The sequence below is a fragment of the Sciurus vulgaris genome, assembly GCF_902686455.1.
Source record: "Sciurus vulgaris genome assembly, chromosome: 9".
Classification (NCBI taxonomy): Eukaryota; Metazoa; Chordata; class Mammalia; order Rodentia; family Sciuridae; genus Sciurus; species Sciurus vulgaris.
Window position 1 is genome coordinate 51,491,122 of NC_136469.1, and position 15,791 is coordinate 51,506,912.

The 15,791-nt window shown below is 41.3% G+C and overlaps 1 protein-coding gene across 3 annotated transcripts in view; it reads left to right on the top strand.

Annotated features, from left to right (window-relative positions):
• The window catches only part of LEF1 (lymphoid enhancer binding factor 1), a 113,434-nt gene that overhangs the window by 61,177 nt on the left and 36,466 nt on the right, over positions 1–15,791 (top strand). For all 3 annotated transcript variants that reach the window (XM_079153576.1, XM_079153577.1, XM_079153578.1), the window contains exon 4: positions 15,382–15,514. In XM_079153576.1, the coding sequence (XP_079009702.1) occupies positions 15,382–15,514 (133 nt within the window). The remainder of the gene's footprint in view (positions 1–15,381; positions 15,515–15,791) is intronic.

Below are 15,791 nucleotides of genomic sequence, written 5' to 3' on the forward strand. Positions count from 1 at the left end.
TTTGTTAGAGTTCAGTTCTGGCTTTCTTCCCAAGACATCGGTCTTTCCTTGGGGTGGCTTCATAGCTAGTGCAAGCTGCCCACAGTGTGTTATCTCTGAAATAACGTACTTAGAGAAGGCCAGGAACCTTGATTCCTGGAATGCGGCAGGACAGCGCCTCCACAGTTGCTTACTACAAGTCTCAGTGCCCTCCCACCGTGGGAGACGGCAGGCCAGACTTCGTGTGTCCCCAACTAACTCTGGTGGCTGCCATCTGCCTCTTCCCTGATCACAGACTTGTCCAACTGAGTTGGTTGGTGAAGGTTAATTTAGCCGTGGAGACTCAAGGCAGATTCGGGGCATACGGGTACACTGTGGTTCCTGTTTTGGCTACAGAAAGGGAGCAGCCCTTTGTGGAATTTTGACAGTAAGACAGCATCTCATCTATAGGTTCTAACTTAGGTTGCAATGCTACACACAATCTTACAGATTCTTGCACTGGGAGAAATCTGATTAGTAATATTTTTATTTTTTGGTACCAGGGATTGAATCCAGGGTGTACTCAACCACTAAGCCACATCCCCAGTCCTTTTTTTTTTTTTTTTTTTAAATGGACATAATACCTTTATTTTGTTTATTTATTTACGTGGTGCTGAGGTTGGAACCCAGCGCCCCATGCATGTGAAGAAAGCACTCTATTCCTGAGCCACAACCCCAGCTCCCCAGCCCTGTTTTGTATTTTATTTAGAGACAGGACTTCTCTAAGTTGCTGGGGCTGGCTTTGAACTCGTGATCCTCCTGCTTCAGCTTCCCGAGCCATTAGGATTACAGGTGTGGGCCATCATGCCTGACTGATTAATAATATTTTTAATGCTGCTGCTTACATTTATTGTATAAACTTTATTGATGTTGCTTCAGATTACCAGTGCAGGGCCACCAAACTCTGGCCAGTCATCAGCAGGAGGTTATTGATCCATCTGAAAAGTGGTTTTAAAGTTTTCAGTGAATAAGTCATTTCTGGCCATAGGCAGTTCTTTCTTTTGCTTTCCTAACTTCCTCCTTCCAAAGTCACTTCTAGATGTAGTGTCAGAAAGATAGCATGGTAGTGTTGGAGTTCAGAGCTTTAGAACCCTTGGGATTTGGGGTCACTGGAGCTGAAAAGGGCCTTAGAGTGTATACCCAGGCCCACACTCAACTTATCATTTTTTGGTGGCAGCAATCCAACACTTGTGGATGACAAAAGCCAAGTTGTTGTGCGGGATCTTGGCTGCCCACTCTTCCCTCTTGCCTGTACCTTTTCGCTGCCTACCAATGTGGATCATCTCAGTGTTTCTTGGTCCTCAGTATTTATATTTTTCCCCCTTTTTGGATGAGCTTATCTGGCCAATCATCCACTCACCTACTTCCACTCAAACACCATTAAAATCTCAGAATTCAGATGAAGCAGCTGACACATAGTAGGGAAGTAAATTGAAAATATCCTTCAAGCATTTAGGGTGGACCATATTGTAGCATAAGAAAAATATTCTTTTTTGGTACTGGGGATTGAACCCAGGGGTGTTGTACCTCTGAGCTACATTGTGAGCCGGTTTTATTTTTATTTTGCGACAGGGTCTTGCTAAGTTGCTGGGGCTGGCCTCACACTCGCAATCCTCCTGTCTCAGCCTCCTGAGTTGCTGGGATTACAGGCGTGTGCCCCACACTCAGAGGAACAAAACATTCTTACTAAAGGAATCTCAAGAAAACAGAGATTTCCTCTAGGCTGCAGGTCAGTAGTGAAGCACTGGGATTCAGAGGACTCTTTGAGGCCATTATGACTCTTCCAGCAGATTTCAGTTACATTCATTTGGTGTTCACTGAAGTCATGCATGTTGACTCTGGTAAAAACATTCTCAATGGAGGAAGTGAGCTTAATGACTTCTGTCATTCCAAAGTGGAATTAACATTGTATTTACACAGTGTTTTATCTTTTGCTTAGGGTGTTTCTGTGCATGATCTCATTTGATCACAAACTTAGCCAAGGAAAATGTTCACCCCTCTTAGTGAAGAATCTGAAACAGAAAGGATAAATCATTTACCTAGTTCACATATCAAGTAGCAGGTGGAACCAGAAATAGTACCCAGGCCCTTAGACTTGAAATCCAGGATGCTATCATTTGCCCAAGAACCAGGCTCCTCTTCCAGCATTGAAAAACCAATGAAGAACATTGTTAGAATAAAGTGTCTGGAGAATCCTGTTCTCACATTAGCCCTTTGCTCTTTTATCATTCTTCCCAAGATGCAAAATTGGCTTCAAAAATCCCTAAACCGATTCTCACATTCCCTAGAATGAATCGACAATGTTTCTGGAGTGAACATGCTGTGGAACAACAGCCTCTCATCTTTCTCGTTTTTAGTATTTAGCCTCATGCCAGTGTCTGTGCTTTTGGCCTGGACAGCTGCCCTCTGATACACTGCCCCATGTTGAAAGCCACATCCATCTATTCTTCAGTGCACATGTGAAACAGTCTCAATTGTTTGCTCTTCTGTGTAAAATTTATTTCTTATGGATAACTCTCTAAAGTAATTCCATCAAGTATTTTATACTTTTTGTGTACATTAACTATTTCCTTGAGAAGTAAAACAAGGAAGAAAATGCCCATAAATCTGCACATCTCCTCTCATTACTGTGCAGTTGAGCTCCTCCTCCCCAGTGACTCAAACCCACTGCTGTTTAGGCCCAGCAGCAAGGAACCAGGCAAAATAATTACTGACTGATAGCTGCACATCCCCCAGTGTCACCAGGAAGTAGGTCATAAATCAGGTCATTCTAGATCGTGCAAAATGACCTGACTATCCTTGAAATTTCTCATTCTGGAATGGTTTCAGACAAAGATCAAGTTTATGGCCCTGTTGCTTATCAAAGAAAAAGAAGAAGGAGAAAAGTGTATTTCCCCAGTAATTTAGCTAGGGATTCAGTGTTTGCCAGTGGTGTGCTGTTACATGTTTAACAACCATCCCGCTTTGAGGAGAGGGGACTTTTCACATTTGCCAATTTCCATGGTGTAAATAATCCCACCATGACCAATCTCAAGCTACCAACATGATAATAACAGGCTCTCAAAATACCTGAAAACCTAGCAATCATCTCTCGAGCTAGAACAAGCCAGCTCCAACACATTAGAGTAATTTCAGGGTCATGTAGATTGCTTTTGGGAAAGATATGTAGGTCGTGCCTTCAGTATCTGCCTGGAGTTCATCAGCACGTTCCCATGAAGGAGGGAAATGCAAAGTAAAATTCAGGAAGGAAATTTCCCACTACAATAAACGATGCAAAATGGAGTGTATCTTTGATTTTGTATTCACATAAGTGTCCCTTTCACTAGCAGATAATAGTTGTTGTCAGCTTTGCTACTATAACTTTCCACAGGATATAGAAAGTTTTTCTTCCATAATACATAAAGAGAATCGAAAGTCTTTTAAAAGGATTTTACATTTTGCTTCCTCTTTTTATATCATTGAAACATATGTTTTCAAGGAAAGTTTTCTTTTCCAACTTGACTTATTTGGGCACTTGAAATGGATCAAAATGTGAAAACTTACGAAGAACTCGATTTATGTAATCTGCTTTGTCATTTAAGTTTTCAACCTCAATTTCTAACTCATTTCAGGATTTTGTTTTTTAAATCCAAAACAAAAGGTTCTTTTCCCTTGACTCATATAAGTAAGTCCTGTGGATAGTAGTCTTACAGCATTATTTTCACTTGAGATAAGCTCTGCTTTTTCTTCCCAAACAATGTATGGAATGGAAAAGATGGTTGCTACCAAGGATGAGTTCATCAGCAACTTGTAGTCAACCTGATGTGTATTAGGTATTTTAAAAAGTAATCTGAGCTGACAAGTTGAAGAAGTTACATATAACTGTCCTACAGCACACCAGTTAATCCTAAGGATGGTTCTAACCTGTTATAAAAGCCTGATATCATTTAGTAATTTTTTGACAACATAAAACGAATATTTTTGAGTTTCTTACTTTTGGTTTTAAACGTACTGACTTGACCCTCAGAATGGGATATTGAAACTCAACTTATGATCACCAGTTCTCCCACTTTTCTGATTTTCAGTTTCTTTATCCATATTTTCCTTTTCCATAAAAGGAATCTTTGTTAAAAAGTTGTATATGAGAGGGAAGTGCTGGGGATTGATATTGGCCAAATTATATTGTTATATTGTGTGCATGTACGAATATGCAACGACAACTCCTATCATTATGGACAACTGTAATGTACCAATAAAAAATGTGTGTTGGGGGGCGGTTAAAGACCTACTTTTTTTTTAAATCAAATTGGAGTTCAGAAGAGAAAGGGAGCAGTCCAACCCATATATTTTTAAACTTCAAGAAGAATTGTCTGGGAGATACAAAATTCAAGTCACAAATTCATGATGTTTGTAATTTAAAATTTTCTCACAGCTACCTCAAAAAAATAAAGACAGGAAAATTAATAGTAACTTTATTTCGTACAATATGTCAAAATATCTCAACATGTAAAAGAAAAAATATTGAAATACTTTACATTCTTTTCACACTATTTGAAATCTAGCGTTTTGTACTCACAGCACATCTTGATCTGGACTGGCGACATGAGGGGCTCAAGCTGCCGTATGGGACAGTGCAGGCCTATAGAATACCTTCAATGCTTGTCTCACGGGGTAAATGTCACGTCTGTATGTTCGTGGAAAATGATTTGAGTTTCCCAGTGAGCTTCAGCTCACAATTATTTATACTTTTAGCCTTCATCTTACTGATAATAGTTGAACCCAAAATAATCTGTTGTTATTTTTTCCTTTTCAATTTCCTTTTCAATTTTCCTTTAGAAAAATGAGGACCCCTAAAGATTTGAATGTTACTCTTTTCACTTACTGGAACACATAGTTTTAATCAGAGAATACTTTACACATAATAACAGTTGTTAAAATCAGAAGGGCTTGGGCGAAAGAAAATCGGCACATAAGCATTCCTAGTGCTATTCTGTAAGGGCTTTACATCTGATCGTAAAACAAAAGTTAATTTTATTTAAACTAAAATAGGCAAATGCTTCTCATAGTTACTTCATGTCAAGTGGGAAGGGCCCCTTTTCAATGTGAAATAATTAGGTGTAAGTCTGTTGGCTTTGCCTGCATGGAATTTCACACCATCTCTTTGCAGTCTGAGCACATAAACATTCACCAGCGCTCCCCATCTGGGTCGCTGTGGGACTTCCCTGACCTTGACCCTCTGCAGACTTGAGCTAGCTCTCCCCACCCCAGGGGATCTTAAGTCCATCTCTCAAGCCCCAGACTTTCTTCCTTTCCTGCTGTACATTCTTAGGTTCCTTGAAGATATCTTCCACCCTCTGAAATTGGGCAAGAGAGAGGAATGACTCTGCTGGCTGCATGACACCCCCTGCCTCGAGTGTCCCATCCTAGGTCCCTGGATAGTGGGGGAGCCATCCCTGGACAGTGAAGAGAGAGTCTCCCCCCACGTTTTAAAACCTGTATCCAGACCAGCACCCAGAGACATGGGCCGGATCTATTCCGGATTGATGGCTGCTGAACTTCAGATGAGAACTTTCTAGAATTTGCTCCAACCCCTCCCCCACTCTCCAAGCCATGTCCTTCCTCCCTGGTTCTAGATTTGCCTCCACTTCTGTTCTTTCCTGTTGCCTTGCCATAAAGCCTTATCACTGGGCTACAGGAGAATCTGGTCCACTGCCTCTGCTCTGAGCTCTCTGTGTGGCAGAGGAAGAAGGCGCTTGCCCCTGACTCCTCACCCACCCTCACACCTTGCATTATTTTCCAAAGATCTACACAAATACTGCTTTGACCAACTGACTGAACTGGAGCTTACATAAGTTATGCAGTGATTGGCAAAAGCTCTGCACTTTTGGAACCGGGCAGCAGTTGTTTCCTAGGAATCATGGGCCACTGAGTTCTGTCCTCCCCAGTGCACACCCTAACCCCTCAAGCCAGTCCACTGATATGTGATTGTTTGTGTATAAAAACATCTATGCATCACTTTCTCAGAATTTCAGCGTCTGTAATCCACAAAGTGTTGTGAACCTCTGGACTGGACTGTGCCTGCTGTCACCTAGTGCATACACATCTGTGCCCCATGGAGCCCAAGCCCAGGCAGGCTCCTCTCCTGTTCATCTTGCCTCCTAGGACCCTGCCAAGCCTGTCTCTCACCAATGTGCCATCCCTTACTCCACCTCTGATTAGGCACTGTATTACCTTACTTGGAACATTTTACCACCGACACAATACATCTCCGATGTGTTTTGGTTTTTTGGCTTGTTTATCGTGACTGACTCCAGTTCCTTCTTTGAGTTTTCAAAGACATCTTTAACATGAAAAATAAAGGGAGTGCTTAGAGGATTAGCAGTGTGTTGAAGGTGTTGTGAAATCAGTTGAATGATACAGTGTTGCAACTTTACACCATTAGATGTCATTTTTTTTCTCTTTTCCTCAACTTCTAACCTTAACCCTAGTCTCTGTATTTTGATTCCAGTTACTGAAAACAGTGGATCCCCTTTGGCTTCCAGAAGGAATTGCTCCCCTTTGTTACCATTTCCCTTCAGCTGTTCATAGGGTATAGCTCTGTGTGCAGAATTTCACAGATCTATAGCTAATCCATGTTCTCCCACTGACAGTCCAGCCTCGGTGACCTTGGCAAAACCACTTTTCTGAGCTCGTTTCTTTATTTGAAAATGGGGAAATAAATTTGGGCACAATTTTGTTGTTCATTGTTTCTAGAATGGTAAATATTCAGCAAATGTCCCTCCTTTGCTATCTCACTCTCCCATGGAGGTTTTAACTCTTATCACCTATATGTCCTCTCTCTTACTCTAATTATCTTTACTAGATTTATTTCCCTTCTACCATCTTTATTTCATAGAACACTTGGGGCATTATTATTAGTGACTAGTAAATGGTAAAGCAATTATCCAACTCTTTAGTTACCCAAAAGGGTGAGATAATTAAGTTAAAATAAAGCTTAAGGTTCTGCATAACCTTCTAATAGAATAGTTGCACTTAAAATAATAATTATTTACAAACTTTTCTAAAAAGGCAAGTGATTGTCCAAACTTTGAAATGTTGATTGTTAATGTTGAAAAGCAAACCAAAGCACTCTCAAACTTTTCTTCAAGCCAGGTGTGGTGGTACACCCCTGTAACCCCAGTGGCTCAGGAGGCTGTGGCCCAAGGATCACAAGTTTAAAGCCAGCCTCAGCAACTGTGACGTGTTAAGCAACTCATTGAGACCCTGTCTCTAAATAAAATACAAAATAGGGCTGGGGACGTGGCTCAGTGGTTGAGTGCCCCTGAGTTCAATTCCTGGTACGCTCCCCCACCCCCCGCATTTTTTTTTTCTTCAAAATAAGTTAACTTTGTTCTTCATCTCCACTGAGTGATTGCCCTTTGAAGTTCCTTAAGCCCTGCTCCTGGGGTTTTATGAACCTTTCCTTCCACATCACATGGTTCTCCCTGGTCTCCCTGATACTGGAGGAGGAAAGAGCAAGGTGTGCTACACTCGAATTCTCCCCTCTGAACTGCAGCTCTGGTGGGTGTGAGTACACACATTGGCCATTACAGCCTCTGGGTGAAGCAGAGACTAAACCAAACGAGCTAGACCTCAGAACTTTATAGGGTAATCAGAATAGTAAATCCTACCTGCAGAGGAGTTTCTGGTGATAATTTTTTGTCAAGGAGAGAAAAAAGTGGGAGTGTGAAATGTCTTTCCTTTGTCTTAACAGTTGAGCGTAGCCGTGCAGCAGCCAGCTTGCCATGGCGGCCCTCCCTCCACCTCGCCCTCTCTCACCCCTGATAGAAGAAAACAAATCCCTGGGTGGGCCTGGGACAGTGGCATGAGTCCTTCAAAAGCAGAGGGCTCTCTCCCCTAACATAGAAGAGGAAGTCAGAGGTTTGAAACTCAGGAAGATTTGCCAGGCCACTGATGGCTGAAAGGTGAAAGGGACTGCTTGTCACGGAATTGGAGTGCCCCCCACCCAACAGCCAGCCACAGAACGGGAACAACCCCAGGAACCGAACCCGACCAGCCAGGACCTGGATTTGGGCCTTGTGATACGTACCCTGAGCAGGGAAACTGGTCACACCGCCAGAATCCTGCCCAATTAAAGCTGTCAATGAATTGGGATGCATTAAGCTCCTAAATTTGTAGTAATTTTTCATGCAGCAAAAGAAAATGGCTTCACTCCCTACTTTCAATACAAGGGTAGGAATTCTCTCTTAAAAGGAGCTGACTTCTCAGTGTTGAAAGCCTTTTTCAGACAATGAGTCATAAGAGATAGGTATTGAATGTCTCTGCTTTGCCAGGACCTGTGCTAGATGCTGGGGACAAGTCACCAAGTTACAACCTCCATCCAGTGAGAGAAAACAGATGCACAAATAGCAACAAGACAATATGGTAAATGCATAACGAGTCATGAACTGGGCCTGTAAGGACAGAGAAGATTATGGATGAATTTACCTGAGGGAATTGAAATAAGGCTTCTTAGTGCCAAAGGGCACAAATCTACATTTCCAGCTATTGTATGTCAAGAATACCTTTGAAAATAATATTCAAAATTGCACAAGAGAATATCAGTCTGCAATTCTATACTGAGGTTTAAGGTGTTTTAAGTATCATGTAAATGGATGTGGTATTTATGCTTATTTTTATTTATTTTTAAAATTTCTTTTGATTTGTACATCTAGTGTCCTAGCAATAACAGGGAAGGAGAAATGATAGATTATTGCATCATGAAACCATTCCACTTTGGTAACCCATACATCAGTTTCTCTCTGAACTGAAAAAATTCTTCTCACTTAGTTGGCTTGGATCACCCATAATCAATAGCTATTTTATATATTATTGTAATACAGGTAAGACCTGCTTATATATAAAAAAATATATACGAACTGCTGTAAGCATCATCTAGACCCCTAAGTTCCAGGGGCTCCCTAACTTAATGAGTAATTTTGAACAATTAGAGTATAATAATTCATCTGCAGCCCATCTTTTCCCCTTCCTCTCTCCTTTATTCATTCTACAAGTATTTATTGAGCATGTATTATATGCCAGGACCTGAGTTACATGTTTTATTTGTATTACTCATTAATTCTCATTTTAATCCTGTGGATGAGTATTCTAGCCATTTTACAAATGACAAAGTGCGTTACTTAAGTTTAGCAACTAAGTGGCATTTGGATGTTTGGGATTTGAACTCTTGGCCTCGGTGCTATGTGTTTGAGTATTAAGCTTTATTATTGGTGATGTTGTCCACTTGACAACCAAGAGATGACAGAGCTATATGTTTGGTTTCTTGGGATATAAGCTATGGACTTGGACTCAAATCTTGTCTCTGCTACTTAACGTCCTATGTAATCCTACATAAATTGCTTAACCAGTATTCTCTATAAAACAAAACTTCTAACACCTAACTTAGGGTGGGTTCACAATTAGCTGACATCATGTGTAGAATCATCACATTGTGGAGGCCTGAGAGGGGTGGGTTCTCTGTGCTTCTCTGGTTTGAAAGCAATTCTCCAGCAGTCTGTTTGGAGTCCTGCTGGTGACACCAGTCTTCTCCAAGTGGTCAGTTGTTCCTGTCTAGATATTTCATTATAGTTGAGCCCATGGCAGGCCACACTTGGCTGGAAGGATGGTTTGGAACAGAGGTAGAGAGAAAAGCTGGGTATCACAGTGTGGACAGTAAGAGGGGACCTTTCTGTCAAACCAGCACAAGCATAGCCCATCTGCCCACTAATTGGTACTTTGCTCTGTGTTCAAAGGCCCTCAGCCTCCTCTTCTATAAACACGGGGTAGTAATACCCACTGTGTGGAGGCGGGCCAGAGCTTGTATAAAAGACTCCTGTGATGACTGGCACTTACCAGGTGTCCAGTCCATATTAACTCCTTCCCCCATGCCTGGTCCTGCCCCTCTTTTGAGAACCTGGCAGTTGCATGTTGCTAGTGAAGGTCTCTAGACCATCCCTTTGCTCCAGAGTTGGGCTCTGGGAATGTGTAGAGCCCAGGACTTCCTGGAAATCCCTGCTGCATCCTAAGCAGGGGTGCTCCCAGATTTGAAAGCCATGTCAGACCTGCACCAGGTGTTCAGATTTGGTGGATGGGAGGAAATATTTCCAGTACTGAATGTTACTTTTGGGGTCTAGTTGATGCAAACATCAGTACATCCTTTTGGATAATGTAATTCTGTCCCTCTGTGTGAGAAGCTTTGAAACGCATTCTCAGAAGAGAAGGGAAAGGGACATTACATGACTTTATTTCATGAAGACCAGACTTCTTCACGTTTTAATACAAAGCAAGATGCCATCATAATGGTTGAGGCCAGATGAAATTCCTCATCTCTTAGTGGGCAGAGTGCTAAATTCCCATGTATTTGGTTACTCCCAAGAGCACCATTGATAAAATACACTGCCAATTGAAATGGAACTCGAGACCTTTATGCACAGCCAGATCCCATGCTCTGGATTTAGCTCAAGTCTGGAGATGCAGTGGGGCCTGGCTGTCAGGCCAGCAGGCTTCTCCCCCAGGTCTTCCACTTACCAGCAGGCCTGCAGCCTTAGCCAGGAGGGAGCTGAACCACTTTCCAGTCCTTCCCAGAACCACATCCTCAGAAGCTGACAACTTTCACGACACTTTTGAGTTCCTGCCAGTGGTGAGTGGGTCACTTCTGGGAATGCTGCTTTGGGGGTAGCTCTCGGGATCCCTAAGTGGCACCCACTTCATGTCCGCAGGAAGTGTGGGTTTTATTGGCTATGATGCCAAGGAGGTTCTTACCTGCAGGGACCAGCCTGGGTGGCAGCCAACCAAGCTTCCTTGGAATGTTTTCCAGTCCTGGAGAGGAAGGCGGCCGTTGAGTCTCTGTAGCTCTGACCACTTCTTCTGAGGTGCCTCTGTCTGATGTGATTCCTATGCCTGTGACAGAGACCACATAGTCATTTCATGGATGTCACATACTGTCAGGTATGGCCCAGATGATCAACTGAGTGTCCAAGATTTTACGAAGTTGGCTTTTCAGGGAGGCCTCATGGTGTGCTGGTAATGTAATTCGGTTCTAGAGGCAGACTGTGTGCATTTGAATCCTGTCTTTGCCACTCATGAGCTGCATGCCTGGGTAAAGTTACTCCTCATCTGGAAGAGGAGGGTGACAGTAGTACCTGCCTTGAAGACAGCTGTAAAAATAAAATGTTTAGCATACAGTAAACACTTGGTCAGTGTTTGTTGCTGTAATTATTATGTGGTACATGAGTGGGATGGCCTAATGGCAAGTCTGTCAAGTTTGGGAAGGGATTTCAGTCATCCTACTAAATGGCCATATATGAATGCTGAGTGCGAGCAAGAAAGCTATCTCCCAGAGTCTACTCTTGATATTTTCTCCCCTTTTCCAGTACCTGTTCTTTTCATCTGAACCTTCTTTGCTTATCCACCAGTCCCCTGCCCAGGAGCAAAGGATGGGTAGTTAGAATCATGCAACCTCAGTTATTGGCCCAGCTCAGCCACTTGCCACCATGTGAGCATAAACAGGTTACTGAACCTCTTGGAGCTCAAAGTGGAGAATTTGGGATGACACAGGCTGCTGAGTATCTCATAAAGTTGGAGTGATCATGCATTCTGTTCAGCTGGGATAATGAAACAAATTTGGAATACCTGGAATTTCTCCACTGGAAAGAAAGACTTACCTGGCTATATCTATGAGTGAAAAAGAACAAGGCAACGTTTACCTGTTTTCTCTCCTCCCTCCCTTAGAGCATAGTGGGAAAAGCACCTGCATAGGAATGTGTAGTAAGTGAGGTATGTGTGTTCAGTACCCAGCACAGAGCAAGAGCCAAAAGGGTTGAATTTCTCTCCTGCTTGATTCCAATCTGTGGGGTCGCTGGGGCTCCATTCAGCAGTACTTACTGTGCCCTGCATTACAGGAGTTGTGAAGTGAGTGTGCACTCCGATAAGTGCTGTCACTTGTCCTGGCTTGACCACCCATTCCCTGGTGACCTCTCTTTCTCTCTTTCCCATCTTACAAAATAAGGAGCTTGGACTAAAAGAGCTTTAGGTTTCTTACAACTTAGCCATGAAACAAGGACATGGAATTAGACCCACGCTGTCTCTCCCATCACCAGTTAGTTCATCTTCTTCATAGTACTTGAGGCTCTCTTTTGAGATTTTTTTTAAACCATTTTTTGTCTTCAATACCCACCCCCTGCTGCCTGTCCCCACTTTTGGGCCCCTAGAAAGAAAGCTGCATGAGAATAGGGACCTTGTCTGGACTATTTTAGGTTCTTAATAAAAACACACATGCACATATAGACATGTATAACTGCATTATAATGTAGTTACATAAATTTGTCTACAAAGACTTGGGGAGTGAGTTGATTATGATTCTTCTGTATGCTCCACCTGAAAGTATGCGACATTGTTATTTGGAGATTCAAAGAATAGAATTAAGAATGGTGTTCTGTCTCTCTGAAAACTGAACCAAAGCCGCAGACCCGGAGTTCTCACCTGTGTGTGCAAGTATCATCAAAGGACGGTACCTCCTAAAATCAGAGCAAGTCCACAAACTTAGGGCTGAGGACCCTTGACCATAATGGCACCGTGCCAAGTGTCTGCAGTGTAGGTTGGAATCCACTTTGTCCCATCTGTATACGTGGTGGAAATGGTTGGCAGGAGGCAAAATATTACCCTTAGAATTCTGCTCACACGTATTACTGAGATTTTATATTACTCTTATTATTTGGCCACAAAAATGGGCGTAATCCTTGTTGGCTTTAACATACCTACTAGTATTGCTTTCACTATCCATCTTGCAAAATATAAGACAAGGCCAGAGCTTAAATTAAAATCCTCAGCTTCTTATCTCCTTCCCACAGGAAAGCAAATCTGTGTTGAAAACCGTAAAATTAAGAGGAGAGCAAGGATAGCATAATTTAGCAAAAATTCATGGCACCAGATTCTGAGCTATATGACTGGAGGGACAGGTCAGACATTAAGAAGATGCTGCCTGCTAATGCAGGTTCCTTAAGGTGGTGCTCTGGAAACAGGAAAGGCATGCAAAAAATGCATACGTATTTCCAGAAGATTTCTGCAGTGCTTACTATGACCACCCTTAAGAAATTATCTTTGTGAATTATTTGGCAATTATGCTTCTCTTGAGACTTTGAAATGAAAGTCAAAGTGGTTATTCTCAACTACAGTTGAAATATATTCATTTTAGCATTTGAATGTTGAGATTTTTTTCCTCATTTTTTCAAAAGGGTTTATAATAATATTCTCATAGCCCCACTCCCACCCTCCACCCACCTCCTCTAGCATTCTAAATTCCTTGTATTTAAGAAGCTCATTCTGTATGTTTGGCAAACTACATCATTAACACTTGAAAAGCATTAAAAGGTCTTTTTAAAACATTTATATTCATAGATGTTTGTGTGCTGAGGTGTGTAGAGAAAAATCATGGCTTTGATAATGGTGCTTTATTTAATAAATGCCAGTGGCTATATGAGCTATGCAGGGTTTGCCATTAGACAGGAGCTCATAATTATAGAGAATATCTAGTATGGAAATTATACCACTGTCCAAAACATGCAAATTTTTTCCTCTTTACCTTCCCTCCCATAAGTTTCTTTTGGACGGAGGTTGTAATGATAGGGTGTAAACAGAATTAAGTGTTGCTCGGATGATTGGTCCTAATTTTCCTGAGGGTAGTCCTTCCCACTGGAACCACATACTTTTTATATCTAATTAAAAAAAAAAAAAAAACATCAAATTCAAAATCAGTGTGCACCTTTGGTGCCTCCACCATTCATAGGTGTGCTTTGGGTCTCTTAACCTTCTGGTACAGACTGACATAGTAGGCAATTTACGTTGTGTGTGTTTCAAGTACTTCCTCAGTTTTTTTTTTTGTTTTGTTTTAAACATGAATATTTGCTTCTGCAGAAACTGATTTCACATGTATCGTAGTCTATAGTACAGTAAAATCTCTGTAATTCAAGCTAATTATGGTGAAGGCATGCCTGAACTAGTGAAATCATTATATTCGATTCCTCTTAAATCCACATTACTCATTACAGCAGTGTTTCTAAATGGAGGCTCTTCCTGAGACAGCTTTAATTAGCAGACAGGTTTAAAGTCAGGGCCATCCTGCACATGTGTATAACTGTGCTGCTTCCATTCTTTGGGGGGAGGGTAGAGTTTCTTTTTCTTCTTTATTGTTTTTGAAGATGACAGATAAATTTGTATGTATTTAACATGTGTAACATGATGTTTTGACTATTACATTGTGGAATGGAAAAATAGCTAACGTGTAAGTTAGCTCACCAAGTTATTTTTATGGTGAGAACACTTAACATCCACTCTCAGCATTTTTAAAGAACATACTATATTGTCATTAGCTAGCATTTCATTGAAATGATCCCCCTACTTAGGTTGTATGTGTTTAAGTCTTGTTTACACTATTATTTACATAGTGCTTTCTTGGAGGGTGGAGGGGGGATTCAACTTTGTGTACAAACAGAATGGTCATGGATTTCAAATTGATGGAGTCCAAAAAAATAATCTGAACCTTTAATATGTGTTATTGCTATATAGTTTTGGGCTTCCAGATTAAATTTAAAAATTTGTAAAGCACAAGATATATAAAGTATGTTAAAATATAAAATGTTACCAATTTAAAATGTACTCTCAAACTATATATTATTTAATTAAACTCGGATTGGAAATTCCTCATCAGTACTTCTGGAAACTAGAGAAACAGGATAAACTGAGTAGAGGCTAAGGCATGATGGATAATAGTGTCAGACAAAACTGTAAGATGTGGAAAAATGGTGTAACATGGTTCTTAAAGACTCACAACTATAGAATTATGAGTTTATAAAATACAAATCCATACCTGTTGAGTTGTTTAAAAATTTGCCCTTTATATTGGCAACATTTATTCATTTATATGTTCATGAGAATTTTTTATTGCATGCTTTTTTTCTGCCAAACATATGTAATCAATAAAGTCTTATAAAACATTTTATAACTTTTGTTCCAGTAACTCTTTATTGACCTTAACCTGAGGATATAATCCAAAGGGAGGATAAATATGTATATAAAAGGTTTTGTGTCATATGGAATCATAGTGATCCACCTCAGTCTCCAAGGGCATGGGGGTAACAGCATGGTCTCTTGGTGGGATATTTACAAACCCAAGGAGTGTTTATCATGGAAAACTGCAAAGGATCAAAATGAGGTGACTCCAGTCAAGGTCTGCAACTGATTCTTGGTTTATACTGATGACTGGAATTGCAGTTGCTTGACATTTCCTTTGGGAGAGGAGATAAGAGTTGGACATCCATATTAACAGTTGACCTTGTGGTTATTTTGCAGTCAAATAAAGTGCCCGTGGTGCAGCCGTCCCACGCAGTCCACCCGCTCACCCCCCTCATCACTTACAGCGACGAGCACTTTTCTCCAGGATCACACCCGTCACACATCCCATCAGATGTCAGCTCCAAACAAGGTGAGAACCCAGGCCTGCCCAGCCTCTTTGCGAATTGAGGATCCAAATTGTCTGAGTCTCAGTGGCCCTTTGCTGCAGGTCACTGGGTGGACCAAAATGCATTTGTAGAAGATAAAGAGTAATTTATTGGTTAACAAGTTTTTAGAAACCCTCAAGAATTTGTTGTTGCTTCTGTAATTTTTTGGTATTAAGAAACAAGAAACACTTAGTAGTCATTTTCCAGGTGACAGCTATGAAAATCCATGATCCACAATACAAACCAGGATGTCACACAAAT